Genomic DNA, 27097 nt, shown 5'->3' with positions numbered 1-27097 from the left:
TGGGGACCAAAGGAAGCAATTTGTCCTTTATTTGGGGAAAGGGAAGAGAACTTGGGGGTGATGTGAAAATACAACTTCTAGGAAATACAAGTTTTAGGTAATGAAAGGCTTGAGTGAAGAAGCCCTAAAATGGCCTGGAACTAAAATCTGGAAGCTTTAATAATGATAATTCTGCCTGCTTTTAAATTCCTCACCAGAGGGGCTAAGTTGTAGACTGAGGGATACAGGACTGCATTACTGCTCATCTTATGTTTCCTCTAATCAGGGACTGCCAGGCAGTTTTTAGTCCAACTAAATGTGCTTCGTTTTCTAAGTAATGACTGCGAATACAAGTAAAAATACATTTCCCCTTTAGTGTTTTGAAGCTCTGTCTTCATCACACAAAACCTTGCCATGGCCCACTCTTACCAAGGTCCAAAGGGCTGCCTGCAGCTGAATTACTCTAACAAGTAAGGCTGGCAAAGTTTCCCCGCAGGGGATTTGAAGCCGATTGCCAGGAAAAGCCCCAGGTGCTTAATTAGGTAAAACCATCTGCTAACGGGGGGGGGGGGGACCCCCCCAGGAAGTCTCCAGGTCCAGCTAGTGGAGCGAATCCTCTTGCTCCAGTCAGCAGCCAGGGAAAGCAGCAGGCAGGAGAGCCAGAGAGCTCCCTTTGTCAGACATGGAAGTCTCCAGGCCCAGCTGCAGTCAGCAGCCAGAGAGCTCCCTTCATGTTGGACAGTGGTGCAGTAACACTGGTCAGGTGGACTAGGCCTCATTCAGGTCTAGTGGCTTGGGTTCTGGCTCAGCTGTTTAAATCCCACAATCCATACATATGGCAGCGCAGGATACCCCCACAGGATCCATTTCACCATGCAGCTACCTTCCTGGCAACAGCCACTGTGTGGTCTGCTGCCTTGTATAGTCCCAGCAGCCAGCATATTCGTATGGACTGGGCTGCTTCTGCGCCAGGCTGGGTCTGGGGAGTGGGTGGGCATCCCTCCCTCCCTCTCCCTTGGTCAGAGCCTTCCAGCGGGAGGTGCTGCTGCTCCAGAACAGGGAGCAGCCCCCAAATGCCAGCTCTCTCCCCTCCCCCTCCCCTTCCCCAGTAGTGAATGGCCTCTCCCTTCAGAGGGCCTTCCTCCTTGGCAAGCCCACCTATCAGTGCAGTCTGAAAAGAAAGGAAGTGCGGTACCTGGGCTTGCCTTGGCGCTGCTGTTGCCGAGGAGGCTTTTGCCGTGGCTGCTTCGGGAGCCCTCCTCTTTCTCCTCCACGTGGCCCTTGAGAGGCCTCTCCCTCTTTGCCAGGGCTGCCTTTGGAGACCACCTGTCCGAAGGCTGCTTGGTGGGAGCTGGCTTCCTGGAAGGGGAAGAGGGCTGCTTGGGCTTACTCAGTGGCTTCCTCACACCTTTGTGTTTCTCTTTCATGTCCTTCCTGGACGTTTTGTCAGTTCTGTTCACGTTTTGTTCATTTAGCAGCATTTCAGGGTCCATCATGCAGACATCGGGATGTGGAGGATGAGGATGGGGGTCCACCACGGACGCAGGCGGAGGGTCATGACTCGTCCTGGTGCTACTGTGATGAGAGCTGCCCACAGCTTTGTCTACGGGGAGGAAGTCGGCATCTTCATCTGAGTCCAGGGCAGCATCTGCTGTGATAGACGGACACTCCTCTGTCTCCGGAGGAACATCTGAATCGGACTGGGAAGTCCCAGAGTCGCTTGCAGAGGTGGGGGGAGTTTCTTCCACCATCGTCGTGGCTCGTCTGTGTCCACCTGGACTGGGGGGTGCTCTCCCCTTCACTGAAGGATGCCCTTCGACCTGGGAAAGCTCGCTGTCATCTGAGGAGTCATGAGGACTTGGGTTGATGAAGGATGGTGACAGTTCAGCCTTCCTGGGCTTGTACTCGCTCGGGAACTTCTGCTCATAGTCTGAGGTGGCTCCTAAATGTGGTTCCAACTCATGGGAGGCATCGCCATGCTCCTCTGCCTTGCCTGGCAAGGAGGACTCAGGGGCCAGAAGGGAAGAGGGCCGGCTCTGTCTAGCACAGCCCTCCTCCTCCTCCTCCTCTGTTTTCCCCAGTCTCTCTGCAGGAATATAGGACATGCCATGGAATGCCAGGGGACTGGTGCTCACCTCTGTGGGGCCATTGGCTGTGGCAGGCGCCCCCTGCTGGCAGGAGGGGGAAGCTTCCAGCACGCCAGGAAGGGAGGAGGCCGACATCATCTGTTCCTTTTGCTGCTGCTCGGCCAGGGGCTGGGAGCTGTTGTCCTCCATGCTGGCAGTAGCAGCCCCTCCCACTTCCAGTGAAGATGCTTCTGCCGAGGCTGCGTCCCACGTGCTCTGGGGGTCTGGCTCTGCAGCTGCTGCCTCTGGCCTGGTGGGGAAGAGGCTGGGGTAAGAGCTGCCCCCAGCTGCCTGCATCATGGGGGTCTTTGCGGAGGCTTCCTCGGGTGAGCCCATCTGTGGGTGCTCCTGGGGCACCTCAGAGGACAGCTTCCCCTCCCCGTAGCCGGAGGAGCCCTTTGTTGACACCTCCAAGTATTCGTCCTCCATTCCCTTTTCTGAGGAAACAGGATCAAACCTGCCTAAAGTCTGAGATGTGTCCTTGAGGCGGGATGAGAAATGTGCTTCGTGTCTGAACAGAATGGAGGGCTCATGCTTTCCTAGGGATGACAGTTCAAAGCCTGAGGAAGACCAGTCCGGTCCTTTGTTCAGAAGGGGAAAGTCCTTCTCCTCCTTAGCAGAACTGACCAAGGAGAATCCTTTGGTGTGGCTCTCCAGACACAGGTCAGCATCACTCGAGTGTTTTCTTGAAGACCCGGCTTCCTTGGGGTACTCTTTATTGGCTTCTACAGACACACTTGGGGTCACTGAAGCAAAAGCTGCCATCCACGTCTGTGTGAGGGTGTCAGAGAGAGCTTCATCTGCCCCTCGGACTCCTTGCTCCGCCTGGTTTCCCTCTGCCAACAGCCCACCACAGGCCAGCACCATTGGATCAGCTTCCTGCCATAACTGTGGTGCATGAACCTTCTCCATCCAGGACATGTCTGCATATGGTTCCTCGACAGCAGAAGGTGCTTCAGGGAGTTTAGATTCTTTCTCTGATTCCTCCTTGGCACCTTTTTCCGGCTCTGAGTCACTGATGCTCTCTTCTCCTCCTCTGTCCGCCTTCTCATAGTAGGTGTCCTTGGGCTGATGGTGTCTGGGGGGGGAGGGTGCTCTCTGCTCCTGCCTGATGTTTGCATCTGGAGGCTGTGCAGCACTGAGGTAACCAGCTGTTCCTCCTTGATGGCATCTGTCTAAGATCCCTGCAGCCGCAGCACAGGCAGAGCCGTTCTCTTGGGAAGAGGAGGCAGTGAGGGGCTTTCCTGGCTGGGGAGAGGGAGTGTGCCGACTTTCACACTGAGTGTGTCTGTCTGCCAAGGTAGGTGGGATGGAGCTGTGCTGCACTGCCTCATGGACCTCTGCGTACTCAAAGGATGGCTCTGCTGTATCCTCCTTCGGGGAAGCTGGAGAGGACAGTTCTTTCTCAGTAGAGGTGTAGAGGCAGGACTCCTCTTCCTTGGAGGAGATGGGGTAGAGAGAGCCTTTCTGGCCCTGTGGTGCTTTCCTTGTCTGGAACAAGGCCTCCCTCCCAGCACCAGGCACTGCAACTGGATCAAAGATGTCTGCATACTGGAAAGTTTTCTCGTGAGGATAAGGAGTTGGCTCTCGCTCTTCCTTCTTTTGCCCTTTCCCATTTGCATCATCTTTTGATTCACAGAATTCAAATGGGCCAGCAGAGTCCAGAGAGCAGGACCACGAATGACACTCCAGCTGGTTCAGAGAGGTTGTGCCCCCCAAAGGGACAGTGAGGCTGCCTCTGCTCCCTCCCTGTGGCTCTCCCACTGCGGCGAACACAGCGTCCTCCAGTCCCCCTGGGCTCCAGGGTGCTGCGCTCACCATCGTCTCCCGCTGGCCCTCCGTGGTCTGATCCAGAGCGGCACCTTCTTCTTCTGCATCCAGGGCCACTTTTGGACCTCGGAGGAGCATCTCTGATCCCTCTTCCTCAGCTGCCAGTGGGAATCTGACGGAACTTTTGTCAAACGCTTCTGAGGCAGAGGCAGGAGGTAGCAAACACGTGGCCAGAGCCTCGCCCAGAGGATCAGGACACAGTTTGGTGGCTGCCTTCTCCTCACCTTGCTTGTGGGTGTGTGAGGAGGGGGCATCTTCTTGTCTTTCTGCTGGGGTGGTGGCTGCTCTCCCCTCATGCAGAAGAGAGAAGGCTGCCCCGCCTGAGCTGGGAGTGGGACTGCTCTCATGTTCAGGAGACCGGGAGCTCATGGAGACAGGTGTTTTTAATTCCTCTGCATCCAGCACTCTTGGCTGAGGGTCTGTTGGGACAGCCCAGCTCTTGTCACCCTGAAAGGAGAGGTCATTTTGAGCAAGTGTCCCAGGTTGGTGAATGGCAGTTTCTTCCTGGAAATCCCTATATTGGCTACCCCATATGTCCTTCTCTGCCAGCTCTGAAACATTATCTTTGGATTCCACAGAGTCAGGGATATTTCTCTCTTCAGTTACCTCCTCCTCCTCGTCTAAGAATGTGCATTCTCCTCGTTCATCTTCCAGGAGCATGCATTCTCCTCTGTCCTTATCATACTGCTGTCGGTTTTGGTTTTTGCCTGGGATTTCCTTCACCTCCTCCGGAAACCACACTTTCTTTTCACAAAGGGCATCTTTCAGATAAATGTCTTCCATTTCTGGAGACTGCTCCTCAGCAGCTTGTTTCTCTTCTGCCTTTTCAGAACAGACTTCCAAGGACTCTGTCCCCAGAAGGTGGCCAGGCTCTGTGAAGTGTGAATATGTCTCTTTGGGGGAAGGAATTGGAGATGGTTCTTTGTAGGGGCCCTTTTCTGGTGGGGAAGCTAAGCCAACATCTGCAGAGAACATCTGTGGGGGGTGGGGGGTGTTTTGGGAGAGGGGACTGAGGGACTCCTCTCTGACAAAAGTGTCTTCTGATGTTTCACCTTGACCTGGACTCTCCTCCATGTGAATTTGGTGTCTGGTTGTTTCAGCAGAGAATTGCTCAGTAAACGCATCTGGTGATTTTCTCCCAGCTAGAGTCTCTTTAGATTTAGTATCTATTTGAGAAATCTCTTCTGTGAACAAATGTGAAGGGGTTTCTTCTTCAGGGCTTAGAGAAATGTGTTTCTCTTGGTCTAAACTCTGTTCTACGAAATGCAGTGTGTGACTATCTTCTGCAGACATATCCGTGGTGGGAACCACAGGAGAACATCCTTTGGGAAATTTCCCTTCCCCTAGAGAAGCGCCTTCTGTCGCTGTGTGTCGGAGCAGATCCTCTTCATCTGTGGCTGCACATCCCTCCTCCCCCCACCCTTTCGGAGGAGGTATTTCTGCAGCAGGGAGCTCGTTTCTCCCAGGGGGCCTCCCGAATTCTATGCTGGGCTCTGGAGGCGTGTCTTTGGTGGCAGGATACAGGTCTGAAATGTCAAGGGTTTCCTGTTTGTGGTAGAAGTGCATTGCCAGCTCCTCTCTTTCCAAGGGCAGCAGGCTCTGGCTTTCACTCTGGGAAGACAAAGCAGGTTCTGTTTGTGCAAGGGTCGCACTCACGGGGCCAGGTTTGTCCAGGAGGAGGCCAGAAGCAGCTTCTTTCCCAGACTCTGTATTCGTCCTCTCACCTCCATCCTGCCCGACAGGACCCTTGTCGAACAGCTCCGCCTCCACAGTGTCAGACTTTTCCTCTATGGGGGATTGGTGGAAAGGCGTGTGCCCAGCACTGGTTGGGCCTGACTGGGTGGGGGAAGCCATCTTGACAGTGCTGTCATCAGGGCTCATGCATCGCTCTTCAGCCTCACCAGAATCTGCTGGAAGGAACTGGGATTCCCCTTCCATCAACAGCAACATGGCTGCTTGTGTTGTTTTTGTGGGTTCCTCAGGTAATCCTTCCTGGAGGATCCCTTGCTGGGAAAATGCTGGAGCATCATAATGTCCTTGGGCTCTTTGAGGTCTCTCAACATTTGGAGTTTCATCTTCCTCCTCCTCTTCCTCCTTCTCCTGCAAGCCCTTTCTGCAGGCCTCAGATTTCCTCTCCCCTTCGGCTAATGCCTGGAAATCTTCTGGAGGTGGAGATTTAAAACCTTTGTCCTCCTCTAGTGACGATGTGGGAGAGATGGTGCCAGCAGAGAGCACGTAGTCCAGGCCCTGGGTAGCCTCTGTGCGAGAGGAAGGGATGCTGTTGACTGGGTCCACCAACAAAGAGCTCTTGCCCGTCTCTTCTGTCTGTGGAGCCGTAATCGATGCAACGGATTGGTCTTCAGCCACTGAAGTGGCAAAAGAAGAAAGCTTGTCACACTCTGTGATGGAAGTTGCTGAGGACACATGCTCCTCTTCTGCCAGTGGGGCTGCTACGATGTTTGTGGGGTAGTTGAGGATTTCAGGTTCCTGACTGGTGTACCCTTTGGTCGCCTCAGCAGCTGTCATGGCCGGAATCCCATGGATTGCTTCAAATAAGTGTGGCTGGCCAGGCACAGAGATGTTATAGGAGCCGAGGTCTGATCGGAGGTGTGGAATCCTTTCCTCCTGCTCATCATGGATCTCCTCATCAGAAATGGTCTGTTCAGTTTCTGAGTAGCCAGGGATGGTTTCATCCTGGATGTAGGAGATATGTTCTCCAGATGGGACTGGAGCAAATGAGGATTCCTCTTTCCCTGCTGGCTTCCCATGTCCTTTGACTCTGTTCACCGTTTCGTCCTTGAGCTCCTTCCCCCTTTCTTCTTCTTCTTCTTCAGAGGGCCAAGCTGAATCCCGTGGCTGGTGGAAGAGAGAGAGAGGGCTCCTCTTTGGCTCATCCCCTTCAGCCTTTACGTGTGGCTCTTCCATCTCCTCCTGCTCTGCCTTTTCAATGATGTCTTCTCTCTGTCCCGGCTGGCTTCCTTCGCTTGTGCCCATCCACTTCCCTTCTGAAGCAGCAGGGTCTTGTTTTCCATCCTGGTGCCCTGGGCTCAGGGAGGGGCAGGGTCCTGGTGCCGGATCCCTCTCCTCTCTTGCTTGTTCTCCAGCAAGCTCTGGTCCTGCAAATTCCCCTCTCTTAAGAGGTCCCACCAAGGCTGCTTCCTCACTGTCAGACCTTTCAGCTGTCTTCCCTCTCTCCTCCAGTTGATGGGAGGGCCACTCCCCTGAAACGTTGGGAGACGCTATTTCCTCCTCTGGCACAGCTGGGGAGGCAGATGCTGGGACCCTGGGCTCTTCTATCAAGCTATCCCCCTGAGCAGCCGTGGCCCACGACCTGGGTGCTGCTTCCTCACTGAAGAGCGCCTCAGACTTTGCAGAAGCAAGCGCTGCCGGAGGAGTCCTGGTCTGCTCTTCCAGCTTCAGCTCCTCAAAGTCCTTGGTCAGATCCTCTGGGGAAGACAGGACTGGCCTGGGCTCCACGAGGACTGGCTCTTGTGGCTGGCCAGGCTTCCTCGGGTCCACTGGAGGCTCCTTCTCGGCCTTGCTGCTGCTGCTGACCTTCTCGGGTTTCATCCTGCTGGGAGCCTTTGCCTTGTATAGGGTTTTCCTGACTTCCGGAGTGAAGGGCTTTAAGTCAGGCTTAGACATTTTCTTCAGCTCTGGCTTGGCTTCCTTCTTCCTCTCCTCTTTCTTTGAATCTTTCCTTCCCTCTTCCTTCTTCAGCTCCTTCCTCTCTCTCTTGATCTCCTTCTTCTCTTTGTCCCTTTTCTCCTCCAGTTTAGAAGCTTTTTCCTTCAGGTGCTTCTTGCCAACTTTGTCTTTGGCTAATTTCCTTTTCTCAGCCTTAAGGGCATCGCCGGTGGAGTCTGTTTTTATCTTTTCAGGCTTAGCAGGCTTCTCTGGGTTTCTTTCCGAGAGTTCTTTTGCCTTTTTCTCGGTTTTGGCCTCTTTCCCCGTCTCGGCCTTCACCTCCCTTGCCCCCTCCTCAGCTGCTCCCTTGGCTGCGAAGGGCTTCGAGGAAGACTTCAGGCTCTCTCTGCTCTCTGTCCTCTGCTTCATCTTGGTATATCTCAGGGCAGGTGACGGCACCCCGGCAGCCATGTCCTTCTGAGTGGCTGTTGGGTGCTTGAGGAAATCCAGGTGCCGGAGTTTCTCAAGACCTTCCAGGATCTTATTTTGAGGAGCATTTCCAGGAAACAGAACTCTCACTATTTTTTCTGATGGGCTCGCTGGGAGCCAAACCACCAAGGCTGTGATGGACGTCAGGTAGGGGACAGAGATCTCCCCTTCCTTCCCGTTGGGCAGAATGATCCCTGTCTTGGCCTTGCTGTTCCCCGCCCACTTCTGCATGAGGAACTGCATCTCCTTGCTGTCCTTGACGGGGTTCAGGATGTACATGTCTAGTTTCCCCACCCCCATCTTGTGGAAGAGGGTGATGGGCTCAATGGTGTTGCTGACCACCCTGTAGAGGGGCTCCGGCTTCATGCCCAGCCTGTTCAGGTACTGCAGGGTCAGGCTGGCCTCCTCAATGCTCCTTTTCACCTTCATGGAAGACTCTGGCATTTTGAGCTTCTCGGGGACATTGAAGAAGACGACCCCCAGCTCTGGGGAGAGGAGGTTCTTCATCCAGTCGCTGTAGTTGGTGGAGCCCTGAGACTGCTCCTCGTCCAGTTCGGCAGCCTTCCTCTGCAGGAGCCCGTTGATGCCGGGGAGGTTGTCAGCCCCGATGTGGGTCAGGAGCACGGAATCGATCCTGTCCAAGTGCCGGACCAGCTTCCAGAAGCAGGACTTCCTCTCTGAGCCGCCATCCACCAGGATGTTGAACCCGTTGACTGCAAAAAGGGCGGAGTCCCCCCTCCCTCCCGGGAAGATGTAGCAGCAGGGCCTGGAGAGCTTGAGGAAGCCCCCAGAGGTGGGGGGCTCCAGGAGGTCAAAGGGCGATGGGACGTCCACTGTCTCGGAGACATACTCAGCAAATTCAGAGACCCCGTCCATCTCGGGCACCGCTGGGTCAGGGTTCAGCCTCAGATTCAGAAGGCCCTGGAACTGGGGGTGGCCAAGGCTGTGGCGCCAGTCTCCCTCTCCCAAATACGAGACCGTGAAGGAGGGCCGGGATGCTGGGTCAGTGTTGCTTAGCAGCTGGGCCACCTGCAAGAGGCAAGGGCAGGTAAGAGGCGCACTGGGTGGATGCTCTGGGCAAACCCCGAAGCCTCTCTAGAGGCCAGTTCACGGGCCAGGCTGCTTTGTGGCTCCCCAGTGGAGAACAGAAGGAGACATTAGATGGGAAATAATGATGAGGATAATGCTCTGCTAATACAGTACTTTCCCTGTGAGGAATGAAGCTCATTGGAAGGACCAACGAAGTTTTTTTGAGAATGTGTGCCGTGGAATTAGCAGTCCTACACATAGAGAGGTGGGCAGCAAATTAGTATGCAAAATAGTGGAAATGTTTTTAGCACATTAAAAGATTGACAAGTTGGGATCTGGTAATCTTTGGTCTGGGTTGACTGGGCAGAAAAAGCAGCAAAGGCAATAAATGTCAGAATTGGAGATTGGTGTCAATGGCCTTTGGTCTCTCAATTGTGGAAAGTAATAAGAGTTGTAATGTTCCCTTGGTCTCCTCTGAAGCATGGGTTAAAATAACATTTTCCTCTAGAATGAAACTGTAGAAACTTAACAACATTGACACCAATCTCCAATTCTGACGTTTATTGCCTTTGCTGTTTTTTTCCATCCAGTTAACCCAATGACAATTACCAGACCCCAACTTGTCATTCTTTTAATCTGCTAAAAATATTTCCACTGTTTTGCATCCTAATTTGCTGCCCACTCTCCATATGTGTAGGACTGCTAATTCCATCCCATACTATTGTCTCAGGAAGTGTGCTTTTAGTACACGAAAGCTTCCATTCTCCATAAAACCTGTTGGTTTCCTCCAACTGGCCTCCAACTTTGTTCTCTTGCTCCAGACCAGCAAGGCTGCCCACCTAGATCGGTCCATGGAAAGGGAAGCCAGTTTGCTGGAGCCCCCCCAGCCCCTCCCCTCATGTGTCTCCTGACTGGCTGGGAGAGGGCGGCCCAGACTCCATCCTGAAAGCTCGTCTCAGTCCTCGCTTAAAGTGGCCCCAAACTCAGCAGTGGAAACTGCGAGACATTTGAGAAGCCCTTTTAGGTCAGGCATTCCCCAGGCACTGCCTGGGGAGGGCAGGGGGGGACAAGGGCCCTGTTGCCATCTTCCAACTGTGAGCCCTGTGAGCCTGGCTCAGGAGGGGTGATGCAGGTAATGCCTCCCCCAGCTTACCTCAGGATCTGCCAGTATTTCGGCAAAGCTCTGATCAGTGAAGGCGCCAGCCTGCAGGATCAAGTCCCCGCCCTGGTCCGAGCTCTGTCCACACAGGATCAGCAGCTTGGGGGCAGCTTGCACGTCACATACCAAGGAGCGCACCTGTTGGCAAGAGAGAGACTTTGGGGGTGGGGAGTTCCATGCCCGCTGCAGAGGAAACCAGCTTTTAGTCTTGGAGAACGGAAGTCCTGGGAGTGGCCTGTCCCCCCAGCCTTCCCCAATGTGTGGCAGAGAGAGAGGCCAGGCCCCGAGGCTGCCAGGCTGGCTGTCGAAGAAGCCTGCAGGCAGGGCCAAGGGAAGGAAAAGCTGCTACCTGGTGCCTTGCGGACTTTGTGGCTGAGGTCTCCAAAGGAGACATTAAGCAAGCAAGCCAGCAGCTGCTGAGCCAGTTGCCTCTGAGGCTGCTGGGATTCTTTTCTGTTTTTCTTCATGAAGTTCAAGGGGTTGCCCAGAGCAGAACCACTTTAGCGTTCCCAAGGGCCCTGGCTCATGTGTCTCGATTAGCAGCCCCAACCCCACACCCACACTGGCTTTACCTGCGACACAACGCTCTGCTCATCGGGGTTGACGAGGATGACAGTTTCTAGGTCCTCGCTCTGGTGGTGAAGAGTCCTCTGGCCTGGAGAAACAGCAGGAAAAGGCCTTGCTCAGAGAACACGGCTGGTGGCACAAACTCCTCCCCTCTGAGCCCAAAGACAGATCGGCCAGCGTGGCTCCCAGGCAGGCCTCTCCTGTGCCAGCCTCCTTCTGGATGAAAGGGCTCTTTCTGTTTTATTTTAGGCAGTTTATAGTCTGCCCTTTCCCGAGGATGGGCTCAGGGCGGATCACAACAGTCTAAAAACAACAGTTAAAACCAGAGCAATGTGGACAGTACAGTTTGACAGGCCATACAAGTTATAAATGGTGGCTCAGTTGGGCACATATTATATGAACCAAAGGTAGTAAATAAGATACATTTATGTTCCACCAGAGATGGATCGCCACATAGGGCCAGCCACTGCCTCAACCAGAGGCCTGGTGGAATAGCTCTGTTTACAGGCCCTGTGAAAAGATAACAATTTGGGGAGGCCTGGATCTCTAGAGGGAGCTGATTCCACCAGGCTGGGGCCAAGGCTGAAAAGGCCCTGGCCCTGGCTGAGGCAAGACGATGGTCAGCAGATGTTGCCTCAAGCACTGGAGCCCTACAGGAAGGACCAGTGTCCGCAGCACCTCCCCTGGCTGCTCTGCTGGTGCCTCCCTCAGCCGCATAACAGACCCACTCATGCTCTTCATGCGGATGGCTTTGGGCTTCCTTGTCACAGAGCCTTCTCTGCTCTAGGGCAAAACCAGCCCCCCCGTCAGGAGCCAGACTCCCCCAGCTGCCTGCCTGGAGGTCAGTGCGCCCCAACGTGGCCACAGAGGACCAGGATTTCGGGCAGCAGCTCAGTGGGGAGAGAGTGGGCATGGCCTCCCTCACACTTTCCCTTTCCCTGCTGCTGCTGCCCGGCCACCTCCTCTTCCCCCTGAATGGGCCTGGACTGCCAAGAAATCCCATTCGTTTGTGCAGCTGTTTCAAAACTGCCAAGAAGGCAGCCGCCCTCAGGAGCAGGGGGAGGGCGAGGGCGGCGCTGGTGGCTGAAGGCCCCTTGGCAGCTCTCCCGTCCCTTCTCATCCTCCACCGTAAGAGCGGCAGGCATTTGCTCCAGTGCTTCCCAATGGGGCGCTGTGCCTCCAGCAGAGAGCAGCGGAGGGGGGCCTGCGTGGCTGGCTGGCTGGCTGGGGGCTCCCAGGGGGAGTGGCGCTCTTGCCGGCCCCAGGGCGAGCGGGCAGGGCAGGGCAGGGGGCGAGGGGGGGCCACGCCTCCCTCCGGACATCCCAGGCAGCTGCCTTCCTCTCTGGGCCGCCTTCTCCCCTGACCGCCCCCCTTTCCCCGCAAGCCCTGACCAGCGGCCCACTCCCCGGGCTCTTGGCCCTGCCGGGAGGAGCGGGGCGAGGAAGGGGCGCAGCAGCCTCCCTGCCCGGGGCTAGAGAGGAGCAAGCGCGGGTGCCCCCGGGAGAAGGGCTCAGCGCCGCGGGAGGAGGGCAGCAGGCAGCGCGCTGGGCAATGGGCCGCCATGCCCTGGGGAGGGAGGGGGGGGGGGGGCCGCTCCAGCAGCTGCTGTCCACAGCCCCCCCCGCCCCCGCCCCGGTAACCAGCTGCGGGGCGGGGCGGGGGGAGCCCTCCGCGGCTGCCGGCGATGCACGTGTCTGGCTCCGCGCCTCGGCCAGGCGGGGGAGGGAGGGGGGAGGGCGCGAAGGCCAAAGCACCCAGCGGGCACATCGCTCCGTCTGCCCCCCCCCCCACCGGGAGGCGACGCGGGAGAAGGCGGCCCGGCCCCTCCCCCCCTCCCCCCCGGCCCGCCAGCCTTGCGGAGCAGAGCCCCCCCCGCACCTCCCGTGGGCGAGGCCAGAGGCTGCCCCCCCCCCGGTCCCCCCGCTGCTTCTGCACCCGCCGCCGCCTTCTTTGCCGCAGTGTCAGGCGCGGGGGCGCGCGCAGCCGGCAAGGGCAGCCAGAGCGCGCGCCCCCTCCCCCCCTCCCCTCCCCGGCTGCAGCAGCGGCGGCCCCAAGGGCGTGGTCCAGGGCAGGCGATCCCCGGCGAGGGGGAGGGCCACCGCCGCCCCGCCCCGCCCCGCCACCTACCGTCGGCGCCCCCCGCCTGCCCCGCAGCGCACCGAGGACGGGATGCCGGCCGGCCGGGCCTGGGCTGCGGGAGGGAGGGAGGGAGGGAGGGAGGGCGGCTGTCAAGGCGAAGCCCCGCCCCCCGACGCCCTTAACCCCCCCCCCTCGCCGCAGGCCTGCGAGGAGAAGAAGAAGAAGAAGGGCCGCCCCGCCCAGGAGGAGGAGGGCCCCACGCCGGCCAGCCCCCTCCCTCCCTCCCGCTGCTGCAACCTTCGCCCCCCCCCGCTGACCCCTGACCCGCCCCAGCGCCCCCCCTCTCCTTCCGGGGGGGAGGCCGCTCACCAGGGGCTGCTGGCTCCTAAACAGCTGGGGGAACAGGCGAGGAAGTGGCTCAACTTGCAAAGGTCTCCAGGTGAGGATGCCCCATGGGCAAAGACATCCTTGCTGATGGTGCTATGGAGAAACCACTCATGCCCCAGGGCAGGGGCTAGTCAGTCGTGGCTCCAGGTCCAGTCTGCCACGTGAAGTGGGGCCTTTACTTGGAAAATGTAAAGGAAAACCTAGAGTAGCTCAGAGATTAGCTAATGATCAAAGCAACATATCAGGGATTTGCAGTGCAGAGTTGCGGACTTCATCCTAAGGAGATGTGGTTCGCACTGCAGACTGAGTCTATCTTATAGGAGGAAGGAAAAAGCAACTGGAATGGAGGTTGGGCAGCAATCCACCTGGAGCACCAGAAAATATCCCATCCTTGATAGGAAAAGAGAACTCTTAGAAGTTGATGTCTTGTTGGTCCCTCATCCCACACAGGCTCTGAGCTTTGCAGTTCCCAGCGGGATGGATCTCAGAGGTGCCATTCCTCAAGTGCAGATTTAGTCCATGTGTTTTGGAGCTGTCCCTGGATCCAGATGGTTCAGCAGCAAATACCAGGTTTAATTTCCGTCCTGCCAGGGTATCATCAGAGCCAGTAGCCATTTTGCTTGGCCTTCTGATGGGGGTAAAGATCTGTGGACCATGACTGGGAAGGCTGTGAGGGGTTTGGTTTTTGGAGGATGACGCAAATGACCTCCAGCCTGAGGAGGAGAAAGGGCTTGACACACACATAAGGGCTTGGGATGGAGCCACAGCTTCTGCATGCAGAGACTTTGGAAACTGGCTGCTAAGCCTGGTAATCATGACTGTTTGTCCATTTCATTATTAAAGTCCTTGGTGTGAGAAAATGTTGTTTGGCTTATCTGAGAGAATAGGGAGTGGTCATTGAGATGGTCCAACAACAAAGAAGAAGGTGCGGCTCCCCCCCCCCCCCCCGCGCATATGGCCACCAGGATCCCATTAGCCTTCTGGGTCAAGCCATCCTAACAGGTCACCTAACCAGCCCACCAGGAATTCTGGTTGCCCTGCAAAAAGGGACAAGGAGGCATTTCCCATCATAGTCATCCTTTTTTCCCCTTGCAGAGAAAACGGGATCAAGCCTGTGATCCATCACAAGTTCTGAGACACCCAAGATGTTCCAGACACCCCTTTGCTGTTGTGCGGGCAACAAAGTCCTGAGCCACTTTGGCAAGGTGAATTCTCAGCTTCCTTAGACATCTATACAGTCAAGTGGAGAATTAGTACCCTAATTAAATTGAATAATAATAATATGTAAATACAACCCTGAGATTTTTGTCTTTCTCCTAGTTAGTCTCGGGAGGATACTAGGCTGAACTCACCATTTTGCAAGCTTCAGATTAAAAGCATGGAATTGTTTTTAAAAGGTAAAAGGGACACTGACCTTTGACCTCTGATGAAAAGTGTGCAAGATGGCTTGTGACAAAGAGTCTCAGCTGCTGATTCAGGTCACAGGAGTGGAGATCGATGTCCCATGAGTAGATGCCTGTTGAGGGAGAAGATCCACGTGTGAATTCAGAGCAGCACCAGGTTGGAAGAGACAAAGACTGCCTTTGTGTGCTTGGCATGCTCTGGTTCAGAGAGGAGAAGGGATAGCAAAGCAGCATCCGCAAAGAGACCTGGAGGCTCCACCACAGACTTCCGACTCCTTTGACTGAGCTGGGGAATCTAGAGAGGAGTGAATTCCCTCCGAGATGCTTGGTGTGATCGGTGCCATCTGGGAGAGCTGAAGGCCCGTTTTAGATCTGAACTCAGCCATTTCGAAATGCTGTGAAGGCCTATCCTGATCATGGCCCGGCAGTCTTGTCCCTGCAGCTGCAGGGGGCTGTTCTGGCACTTGGAAAGGGGCAGGAAGGGGAAGGAAACAAGATCACTTGGTCCTGCCGGGCTCCCTTTAAATGGCGGCATTCAGCTCTCCCGTGGCGTGGGCCCCCACATGGAAGCCTTGCTTGTCCCTCACTTTCAGCAGACTCAGGGTCTCTCCCCCCCCCCTCCCAGGCATGGATCTTGCTGCTCTGTGCAGGCCCAGGAGGCTTCCCCTCCCTTTTAACACAGAGGCTGACAAGTTTCCAAAGCAGGGTCCACAGAATATGCTGGACGTAGGGTTGCTGCCAGATCTGACTCAGGAGAGATCTGTGGGGACTTTGGGGGTGGAGCCGGGAGCAAGGCTGTGATAAGCAGGCTGGAACTGGCCATCACAGTTAAATGGACCACGCTCTTCTTAAACACCTTCCTTTCACTGGAAATAATGGAGGAGGCACTTTCTTTGGGGGCTCATGGAATTGGGCCCCCTGGTCCAATCCTTTTGAAACATGGTTGGGGCGCGGTTGAGAGATCAGTTTTCCATTATACCCCATGGGGACCTCCATTTTACCCTGTGAGTGCCAGTGTAAAGTATTCAGAAGAATATTAAAACTCCTCAGTATGTTGTACCACTCCACAATACTGCTAAATAATAAGAAAACCAATAAAATCTTTGAAATGACATATTATTTCTACTCAGCTGCAAAAATCACATGAGGGAAAGGTGAAAACCAGAAATTCCCAAAATGAAAACAACTGGCAATCTGAAGGGAAAACCCTCTCTGAAATGAAGGTGGTTTCATCTTCTCCTGGACTGGGACCAGCAATGGCCTGTTCCTTTCCCAGAGGCTTATGGGTACCGAAGATTTTGATGGCAGCAGGTACGCAGCACCACCCCATTCAGCCTCCCTCCTGTTGAGGCAGAGGGATTTTTCTCTCCAGGATCACACTCCACATGAAGATGCCTGATAGTGAAGCCATCCAGGTGAGAGCAGCGGCTGCCCTCCCCTCCCCTCCCCTCCCACCAGGGTCCTTGCGGGGCAGGGGGGGGGAATTGTAGCTGGGGCCTTCAGCATGTCCTGGAGATGCTCTCCCACTGAGCAGCAGCTCCGCAATCTTACTCCTACTAATGGGCACCATCACCGGCACAGCTCTAGATCTCATGGGAGGAAGACCTGTGTTGAATACTGGGTTCGATGCATTTAGAGTTCACACAGAACTGACTTTATTGGTAACTACACACTAAGACAACATGCTGGGGCTTATATGCATGCAAAAAGGACCACCCCCCAGCTTCCCCTACCAAATCACGGTAGTCAAGTTTCACGCTCATTGGTTGCAGAGGTCCAGATCTCTGACGGAAATATTGCATTGCTAGTGTTCCCGTGGTTGCCCATGAAAGTTTCCTGCCATGCACACAGTCCAATACATCACAGCCTGTTTAGGCAGGCAAATGTTCTTGCAGGTCTCGTCCAGGCCCTAGACTGTTACGGCTGCTAAGAAAAGGGTCTAAGCTGAAGATGCGTCCAGCCTCATGGCCATAGGCCAGGGCAGCAGGCGCCCCCCCCCCTCTGTTCTGAGCTCAGAGAAGAAATCTGAGGAGAATCACTAACGGAACTGCTAGTTTCTTTACCCATCAGGCCCATCGTTAATTGGTTTGACTTTTCCTGCTTTGGGTCTCAGATTGTTGGGAGAAAAGTAGGTCTATAAATATTTAAAATAAATAGCATTTCAACAAAAATATATTGCCTATTGACAGGCCTTGGAAAATCTTTCCATCTAGCAGCAGCCAGCTCAGATTTTTGGAGCCAGGCTCCCCGATCACTTGCCCCATGACTTCACTTGGCCCACCGGTACAGAAGAAGAAGAAGAACATGAAGCTGCCTTATACTGAATCAGACCATCCAAGTCAGTCTTGTCTACTCAGACTGGCAGTGGCTCTCCAGGGTCTCCAGCGGAGGTTTTTTACACCTCCTTGCCTGGACCCTTTTTAGTTGGAGATGCTGGGGACTGAACCTGGGACCTTCAGCTTACCAAGCAGATGCTCCACCACTGAGCCACCATCCCTCCCCATTGGATTTATATTCCGTTCTCCACTCTGAATCTGAGTCTCAGAGCAGTCACAATTTCCTTTCTCTTCCTCCCCCACAACAAACACCCTGTGAGGTAGGTGGGGCTGAGAGGACTTTCCCAGAAGCTGCCCTTTCAAGGACAACTCTTGTAAAAGCCATGGCTGAACCAGGGCCATTCCAGCAGCTGCAAATGGAGGAGTGGGGAATCAAACCCCATCCTACCAGATAAGAGTACACACATTTAACCACTACACCAAACTGCATGTTTTTGCCTTGTACAAAAGGTAAAAACATGCAGCCAAGGCATTCCCTCCCCTTTCGGATTATTGTGCCATGAAACTTAAATTTCATCATGAAAACCTCTCTGCTGTATTTCCCCTCTGCTGACTCTGGGCTTGCCATCCACAGAATCTGAAACTTGTAGTCGATTTGCAAGGTCTTAGAATCAAAACAGAGACACACTAATGCCAGAAATTGTCCAGATTCCATTAACTGAAGCAACTGGCCCCTTGCACCAAGAAAACTTATTTATGTTCTTCTTCAGCAGTCTGTACATTCCCCTGCACCTTGTCTGCTGAATGGCCTCAAATGGTGGTGGTGGTGGTGGGTAGTTGTGAATTTCCTGCAGTGACAGAGAGTTAGACTAGATGACCCTTGAGGTCCCTCCCCCCTCTATATTTCAGGACTGCTGATGGCAAATACAGCATGCCTCTGTGCAAGCTCTCCGAGGTTCTGACGTAGTTTACAGACTTCTAAAGTACTCCAAAATTTCGAGACAAGGTTCAGCGTTTGAGCAGCCTGGGTCTCCACAGGTCTGTCCCCTCCCCTGGATCACAGAGCCTTTGCCTGGGCGGCTGCTTCCCACCCCCCCACCCCCGGCCCAGGGTGCAGAGCTGTGCTGTTTCAGAAGACCATCACTTTCTTTTTCTCTAGGAAGGGGAGGCAGGTCTCTGGGTCCCATGCTCCCTCCCCCACTTGCTGGCATTGCAGAAGCCATGCAGCTGGGTGCAGGAGTGTGGGGTGCAAGGGGTCTGAGGGCAGGGATGCAGGGGTGCGCCTGGGATGGTCCACTAGTGGGGCTGCCTGTTTCCCTCTGTGAAGCGAAGCACCTTCCCCACTGTCTCCCCAAGGGCTAAAAGAAAGGTGACAGACCAGAGTTGACCTGCAGGAGCGACTGGCTGGCTCTTATCTTCCTCAAGGCCCAACATGGAAGGTGGTGAGCAAGGGAACATCAGGGCAGGGAACCTGTGATCTCTGATGGGAGGCGGTCCCTCTGATTGGCTGCCCCCATCCCATCGCTGGCCTGAGGGACAAGCGAGCCAAGAACTTCAAGGAGTTCGGCCAGACGGTGCCCTGCGGTTGCTAGAACCAACCGTAGCCCCTGCTGATCTGCGGCCTTCCCAGGGAAATGACCGTTGGTGCCATCCCACTAACACAGCAGCTCTGACCGGTGTTCGGTTACTTTCCCTTCCGTGTGATTCCTGAGACGTACAGGCAACAGTGGTCTCTTTATTCATAGTTCATAAATGATCTGTATAATTCTTTTCAAGCAACAGCCTGGTTCTTGTGCACCCTTGCCCTGGGAGCCCCCCAGCTTCCTTGACTCCCTCTTTTGCTGTCTGCAGGGGAAACCATCAGTCAGGCACGGCTGGCCTTTGCAGCTCAGGGCTTCTCCCATCTGGGCATGGGGGGGGGGCATTCTCTCCCAGACCCCTTCCCCTGCGCTAGGCCTGCCTTTGCCGTGGGCCCCACCCGGCCCCATATGGTGAGTGGTGAAGGACTGCCTGAAGACTGGACTGCTCCCCGCTCTCTGCTGGGCCCGCTGGCTCTTTTGCTCCCCCTCCTTGGCAGCAGCCCCTGCAGCTCAGACCCATCCCCCAGGAGCTGCTGGCCTGTCTTTGCCATGGGCCCTGCCTGGCCCCATATGGCGAGTGGGGACTGGGCTGCTCAGCCTCTGCCTGCTGGGCCTGGGGGCTCAGGGCACAAGGGCTACCCACGGGCTGAGGCCTGGCCTTGGCTTTGTGTGTGCCGTTGGTCTCAGCCACGTGCTTGGTCTTTTGCTCCCCCTCCCCACAATAGCCCCTGCAGCTCAGGCCTCATTCCCCAGGGGCTGTTTGGGGGCGCCCCAGTGCCAGTGCCTGCCCTTCCCTGCCTGGCACAAGGCAAGCACTCCTCGGGCTGGGGGGCTGTCCTGGGAGGCTTCTGTTGGGGTGATGCTCTCCCCTGTCTTCTGGCACTCTGTCTGCTGGGGGTGGAGGTGGTGGGGCCGGGGGTTGGCTGTGTCTGTGGTTGGCCTGAGAGGGATGTCCCAGGCTGCTGACAAACCGTGGGTGTTGCCAGCATTTCTAGGACTGAGCCTCATGGGTGTGTGTGACCTTCCGTGGAATGCCCATAAGCAGCCAGCCAGCGGGTTGCCACTGCCAGCATGGCCTTTTGTCTTGCAGCCTGCCTGCCCAACCCCCTCTGTCCACACTCCCCTGCTGAGGGCAAAAGAAGACAGCCCTTCGAGCATTCCAGCTGTGTTTGGAGAAACAGAATGGCACAAAATACAACTGTCATTGATGCACTGCAAACTCTGCAGAAGGGACAGGTATTAACTTCTAAAAGGAGTCATGAAGGGAGCCTCTGGTCGTCCTCAACCCCGCCCCCCTCCTAGCGTGGTGGCCTGAACATCCTGGAGCCCGATCCTGTAGGCAGGGGGCGGGGAGGCCCCCAAGTGCCTGCAACGCATGCAGGAAGGGGGCCTGAAGCAGAGAACCCCAGCTGGCCGCCCCTGGAGCCTCCTCCTCCATCCCCCCTCAGACAGGGAAGAAACCCACCCTAGAGACAGACTGGCACCATGGATGGGCACACTTTGGGCACTGGTTGATTCACAAAATTATGACCTCCCCCCCCATCAGAGCCATCAAGGCAGCAAAGAGTTGAAACAGACCCTATACAACCTGGGGGGGCGGGGAACAAGCCTTTTTGTGCCAGGACTGAGCAACAACACTGATGCACAGTTGCGTCAAGGAGCTTAGTTAAGGGGAACCTCCTCCCGCCCCCATCAGAGCCCTCAGCAACTTCAACCTCTGAGACTCCCAAACTCCCAGAGCCAGCTGGCAAACCACCCCCCCTAGCGGGCAGCCTCTAGAGAGCCAGATCTATGGGGACCGTGCAGAGAACAGCGTGTGCATCAGTGACTGGGAATGGAAGAGGTGCGTGTGGGCAGGGCGGGGCGGGCAGAGCCAGGTTTAATTGAAATAATGGAGTCTGTCCATTAGAAGCTCCACTCACAACAATAAGAGAGTTATCCATTGAAGATGAAATGGGGAAAAACAAATGCTACAGTTCAGAAATTGATTAATGATGGAATTTAAGCTGAACCATTAACTAAAGAAGATGACTGTTAAGGAAGCAGCAGCAGAAATACCCACATTTGACTTCTGTGTACTTACAAATGCAGTGGCTGCAGGATTCTATTCAACATCTCCAATGGACTGAGATCCTAGCAACAATGGGAGATGGGAGAAACATCTGGAGCAGAGGTCCATCAGTAGCTGTAAGGTATAGATGGGCACTCTGTGTGGGGCAGTGATGCTCTGTCTTCTTGGTGCTTGGAGAGCAACAGAGAGAGGGGTTCTGGAGTTCTGGGTCCGCTGATGGACCTCCTGATGGCACCTGGGTTTTTTTGGCCACTGTGTGACACAGAGTGTTAGAATATATGGGACATTGCCTGATCCAACATGGCTTCTCTTACATTCTTATGTCTGGGGCAGCGAAGCTCTTGGTTTTTTGGGGGGGCAACAATGGGGGGGGGGCTTCTGGAATTCTGGCCCTGCTGGTATTGGATTGAAGGGGCCATTGGCCTGACCCAACATGGCTTCTCTTATGTTTGGGGCAGTGATGCTCTGTCTTCTTGCTTCTTGGGGGGCAACAGTGTGGGGAGGCTTCTGGAGTTCTGGCTCTGCTGGTGGACCTCCTGATGGCCACTGGGTTTGAGGCACTGTGTGACAGAGTGTTGGGCTGGATGGCCACTGGTCTGATCCAACATGGCTTCTCTGAGGCTCTTATGTTCTCAGATAAAATAGAGAATATTAATGGAGAGTGAAATATCATGCAATACAGGAGTGAGGAGTGAGGATCAACTTATTTTCCTGACATCAATAGTGGCTCAGCCAAATTTTGGTGCTAGGTTTTCTACTTCCAGTGTCAACACCAGCATTCTTTTTTAAAAATCACAAAATAGAACATTGTGTTCTTTCAGTGTTTTCACAAGTTGCCTTCTGTCTGATCACTGGAAAGAACCGATGAGTGTATCAACTGGGAGACTGTATGTGGCACACACAAGAGAAATGCATGAAGATGGATTCGAGATGCTCCCTAATGAAGCAGTGCAAAATTCCCGCAAAGGGGACATGGGTGTGGCACTTCACAGAAATGCTGAAGAATCAAATTTAATTTATGCCATGACAATTTGTGCAACTACATTAAAATACAGAAGCGAATAAAATGGCCAGTTTGGTGTGGAGAGCCAGTTTGGTGTAGTGGTTAAGTGTGCAGACTCTTATCTGGGAGAACCGGGTTTGATTCCCCACTCCTCCACTTGCACCTGCTGGAATGGCCTTGGGTCAGCCGTAGCTCTGGCAGAGGTTGTCCTTGAAAGGGCAGCTGCTGTGAGAGCCCTCTCAGCCCCACCCACCTCACAGGGTGTCTGTTGTAGGGGAGGAAGGTAAAGGAGATTGGGAGCCGCTCTGAGACCCTTCGGAGTGGAGGGCGGGATATAAATCCAATATCTTCATCTACCTCACAGGGTGTCTGTTGTGGGGGAGGAAGGGAAAGGAGGTTGTGAGCCACTCTGAGACTCTTCGGAGTGGAGGGCGGGATATAAATCCAATATCTTCATCTACCTCACAGGGTGTCTGTTGTGGGGGAGGAAGGGAAAGGAGGTTGTGAGCCGCTCTGAGACTCTTCGGAGTGGAGGGCGGGATATAAATCCAATATCTTCATCTACCTCACAGGGTGTCTGTTGTGGGGGAGGAAGGGAAAGGAGGTTGTGAGCCGCTCTGAGACTCTTCGGAGTGGAGGGCGGGATATAAATCCAATATCTTCTTCTTCTATCTATATGGCCCTCTACCATCCACATCCATCTGAACCTTCAGTTCCTCCTCCACCCCGCCCCTGGTCACACAGACGTCTATACCTTCAATAAGCTTTATTGGTCTTAAAGGTGTAACTGGACTATAACTTTATTCAGTTGCTTCAGCTAAGAGTGAACCAGCCCTTCTCGTGGTCCCGGCACGCACAGCTTATTCCACTTGAAACTGCATCGCTCTGTAAGGTGAAATGGCAGGCATCAGGAAAGCAGGAGAGAAGTCAATATTACCAGGGGACTGGTGGCAATCGGGGCAGGGAATAAGGTGGGTTCTCTAAGTGTCAGTCTTGGCTGTGGGAAGGGGCTGCCACGTGAACTGCAGAAGAGCCCCACAAACCAGCTTGTGGCCTCCAAAAGCCAAGCTCCTGAGGAGCTGTGCCATGTCTATGGTTGCTATGGCAATCCAGGGTTGCAAAGAGAGGCAGAGGTTGGCCTGAGCAGAGGCCTGCAGATGGGCAATGGAGGCAGATTCCCACCAGGATCAGCTTTCATGTAGAACCCACCCCTGCCCGGGGCCAAGAGCACCTCAAAGACCAGCAACATCTGGGAGGATGCAAGGGACGGATTGGTGGCTAACCATGCCATCCTGTCCCTCTGGTGATGGAGAAGGCAGGTGGAGACCAGCGGAGGCAACGACTCAGAGCTCTGACCGACCTTCTTCTGGGTGGACTGCTTGTTGTAGTAGGAGTGAACGGAAGGAAACCGCCTTAGAAAGACTGGAATCCATGGAGGAGAATGGACAGCTGGGACAGTTAACCCTTTCACAAGCAGACCCTGGACCACACCTCAGTCATGCAGGGAGCCTTTGATGATGGCAGAGAAGCAGGACTGCCTCCTTGCCTGCTTAGCCACCCCCTTGGGCTGAAGGATACTCCACAAATAGCCCTCTACCAGTCCTGGGAAGGAGCTGACAGCAGAAAAGCAAAGCTAAAATAACACTGGGAGGTGGCAGAGCCAGGCCTTGTGTGGGGCTCACTTGTCCACTAATGGTTTATGATGCATTGAGGGATGGACCCCAGGCACTGGCAATTTAGGCAAGAAGGTTTTTGTTGAATTGCCGGTGACATTTTTGGCAGCCTTCTTTCCCCACCCCATTCTACAGCATTCCTCCTGGGAAAAGCATTCCAGTTTTTGGATCAAATTGTGAAATCCACTTTATGTGATAGCTATCCCAGGGGTGGCCAAACTGTGGCTTGGGAGCCACATGTGACTCTTTCACATATATTGTGTGGCTCTCAAAGCTCCCACCACCCTGCTGGCCAGCTATCCAGGCAGTGGCTTGGAGAATGCATTTTAAGTTGCTTTCCTTCCACCTCTCTCTTCCCCATCTATTTCCCTCCCACCCTCCCTGGGCTTCCTGCAGCTCTCAAACATTTGATGTTCATGTCTTGTGCCTCTCAAACATCTGATGTTTATTCTATGTGGCTCTTACATTAAGCAAGTTTGGTCACCCCTGGGCTATAGCATTGCTATTTCATTGTTCTTTAATTTGCAAAATCAAGTTTCATCACATTCTTCACTGTATGTATTATACTGTATCTTGCATAGTGTTTTATAACACTGTAACTTGCCTCCAGGTTCAATTAAAAATGAGGATGAGAAATGGAGAAAATAGATAAATGAGCTTGGGAGTGCTACTGGAGCCTTCCTTGTCAATGGAGGCCCAGATAGCAGCCACTGCTAAATCCGCCTTTTTTCATCTTAGGCGGGCGAGGCAGTTGGCCCCCTTCCTGGAGCATGACGACCTGGCAACAGTGATCCATGCAACAGTCACCTCGAGGTTAGACTACTGTAATGCGCTCTAACTGGGGCTGCCCTGTGCTGAACCCGGAAACTGCAGCTACTACAGAACGCAGCAGCCGAACTGTTATTGGGGCTCCCTAAGTGGAAGCGCATACAGCCGAGGTTGCAGGAACTGCACTGGCTGCCAATTGTGTACCAGATTTGTTACAAGGTGCTGGTTATTACCTTTAAAGCCCTATATGGCCGGGGACCTGCCTACCTTAGGGACCGTCTCTCCCCATATGTTCTCCAGAGGGTACTGAGATCTGGTTTGCAAAACCTATTGACAATCCCTGGGCCGTAGGAGGCCAAACTGAAAGCTACAAGAGAAAGGGCCTTTTCGATCACAGCTCCCCACTGGTGGAACAAATTACCAGAAGAGGTGCGGGCCTTGTGGAGCGTTGCCCAGTTCCGCAGGGCCTGCGAGACTACCCTTTCAGCTGGCTTTTTTAAAGGTGGAACCTATTGTACCGTCCTCACGTAAAATTGCCAGATGAGTAGCATTGAGACTGTAGCACCAAACTAATTTTCTGGAACGGAATTTGATGGTTTTAATTAGAGAGTTTTAATGTAATATATATAAGTGAATTGAAAAATGTAATATGTTGTGTAAACAGTGTGCTTTTATTATTGTAATGGTTGTTATTTTATATTATGCTACGTGAGCTGCCCTGAGTCTGCTTCGGCGGGGAGGGCAGGATACAAATTAAATATTACTATAATTATAAATATTCATGCAGCGCACATACCCCCCTCACTGTCTGGCCTTTGTCTGGAGAGAACCAGCTGGACTGGAGGAGCCTTGCATGGAAACATGGCCCGTTTTTATCTGGTTGACTGCAAGAAAGAAACTGACCTAGATGGTAAACAAGCAGCAGGGCCTTTTTTGAGCAGGAACACGCTCCCAGCCGAATTGGTGTCAGGGGGCGTGGCTTAATATTCAAATGAGTTCCTGCTGGGCTTTTTCTACAAGAGCCCTGACAAACAGCCATATCTGGTATTGTTGGGTAGTGATGTCTCTGAGTTGTGTGCAGATGTTGTGCAGTGTCAGCACCTCTGAAGCACAACGACAGAAAACAGCCCATGCTAGAGCAGCCGTCACGGTGGCTGTGGAAAAGCCAATGATGGGAAATCCCATGGCTCCAGCCAGGAAAGAGCAGGAGATGGTTGGGGAACAGATCCAGAATAGAAGCGCAGAGACTGGAGTTGAGAACTGAGGCTGAAATAAAGCGCTGGGCTGGGCTGGGTCTGTCTGCTGCTGTTAGGAAAATGTCCTATGGGTACATCGGTGATACAAATGCAGGAGTGGTGTGTGTCAATATGTTCATTAGACTGTGCAGATCACAAATGCCAATGCTGGGCAACTTGCACCCTTGGCAGACTTAAAAAACAAGGGCACTCGGGCCAGTGAAATAACGAGTTTTGTCTTGCTCATTACCCCAAGGATGGGCTACAGGGTATCAGATGAAAGCTATTGCCCATAAAAAATGCAACATTGTGGTAAGGGATTTAGGGTCCAAAATATGCAGGGTGGGGGTTGGAGGGAATGTGTTACTGAGTTTAAAACAGAAAATTTCTGCTACAAAATTGATGTTGTGAGCCATCAAAACCTCCCTTAGAAAAAAGGTGGCTTATAAATACTCCAAGTAAATAACTGCACTTCACAGACAGCAGACAATGCCGTGAAATCTAAGAGTCCAGTAATGTGGCGAGGATTTCTCCCATGTCAACATCACTGAATCCAAGCCGCATGAATCTCAGTTATGCTTGCCTGCCCTTGCAAACATCAGGATACCAGTTTGTTTGCTTTGCAGGTACATGATGGGGCACACCCATGTCGCACAAACGAACACTAGACTCTACCTTGGTGCTGTGCGTATAACAAGCTCGAATCTGTCTGACTTGTTTCTACCCACTGAAACTACACTACCAAAGTGCTTGTCAGCTAGCCCTCGGGACTGCAGAGATCACTGAAGTTGTGGGCTTTTTTGTGAACAGCACCCCCCCCCCCCCAACCCAGGTCTGTGATTTTCCTTTGTGGCGCAAAGATGCACCGAGCGCAGGTGAGTGGCTCGACCACCTCTTCAGAGACAGAGGGCGAGCCGCTTCTAGAACATAGTCTTCACTCACTCTTAGTCTGCAGCATGGAGGCCAGACAAGAAGGGGAAGTCAGGTGGGGATGGGACTCAGTGCCTGTTTATGCCAAGTCTGCCGGGGGCATCACGAAAGGGCACCCACCCCACGTGTGTCTGGTGAGCAGGTACAGGGTTATTGGTTCCTTAATCAGCCAGGTAGATTTCACGTGCAGCTACTTCTTCCGGGCTGTTTACCAAGCATGTTGTATTAATATGATTGCTTCATTGTAACTCTTGAAATTATCATCTATTCACTTCTAGAAACATAGCCCAAAGTTCAGGTGAGTTTTCAGTGATCTAAAGTTACCAATATAGCACCAATCTGCAATACTATTGCCAGCGGCTACTTTAGCTGGGCCACCTGGCTGGCCCATTCCATCTGAGGAAACCATACAGGCATTATTGATTGAATGTGTCTATTAGCAGCTTTTCCACTGCAAAGTCCTCCAAGTGACTTATCAACATCAGCACAGGTGTACTTAGCAGCCTCTAGTGGAATGGGCTCTGAACCATCAGGTGGGACCAGCTGTTGTGGCACCTCTGGGAGGGCCAGCCACAGAATCCACGGGTACAGGCTGGGTGTGGAAGAGTCCACTCTCTGCTAGGGAGTGCTTGGTGGCCAGGGCTTTTGAGATTTCCATCTAGCGCCTCTTGGGCAACATCTGGGCGAAAAGGGAACTCAGACTGGCTTCATCGTGCCCCAAGGTCACTATGGGCTCTGAAACCAACCAACCTACCCCAAACCTGTCCCCATCACATTATTCAGGTGAAGTTTCACTTCTCAAAATGCTGAAGTGCACATTTTCCATTTTACTTTTAAAACCAGTCATCAGAATTATTCAGAACAGTTCATCACAGTATCTTCCTT

The 27097-nt window shown here is 53.8% G+C and overlaps 1 protein-coding gene across 1 annotated transcript in view; it reads right to left on the bottom strand.

The window, feature by feature from the left end:
- Positions 1-27097, bottom strand: part of MAP1A (microtubule associated protein 1A) — a 44217-nt gene that overhangs the window by 11076 nt on the left and 6044 nt on the right. The window contains exons 2-5 of the mRNA XM_060260345.1: positions 14688-14789; positions 10812-10894; positions 10234-10377; positions 1175-9080 (exon numbers count right to left, since the gene is read on the bottom strand). Of these exons, the coding sequence (XP_060116328.1) occupies positions 1175-8927 (7753 nt within the window). The 5' untranslated portion in view covers positions 8928-9080; positions 10234-10377; positions 10812-10894; positions 14688-14789. The remainder of the gene's footprint in view (positions 1-1174; positions 9081-10233; positions 10378-10811; positions 10895-14687; positions 14790-27097) is intronic.

Source organism: Heteronotia binoei, chromosome 19 (genome assembly GCF_032191835.1).
Source record: "Heteronotia binoei isolate CCM8104 ecotype False Entrance Well chromosome 19, APGP_CSIRO_Hbin_v1, whole genome shotgun sequence".
NCBI lineage: Eukaryota > Metazoa > Chordata > Lepidosauria > Squamata > Gekkonidae > Heteronotia > Heteronotia binoei.
Note: the sequence above shows the minus strand (reverse complement) of the source record. Positions and strands in the feature narration are given on the sequence as shown.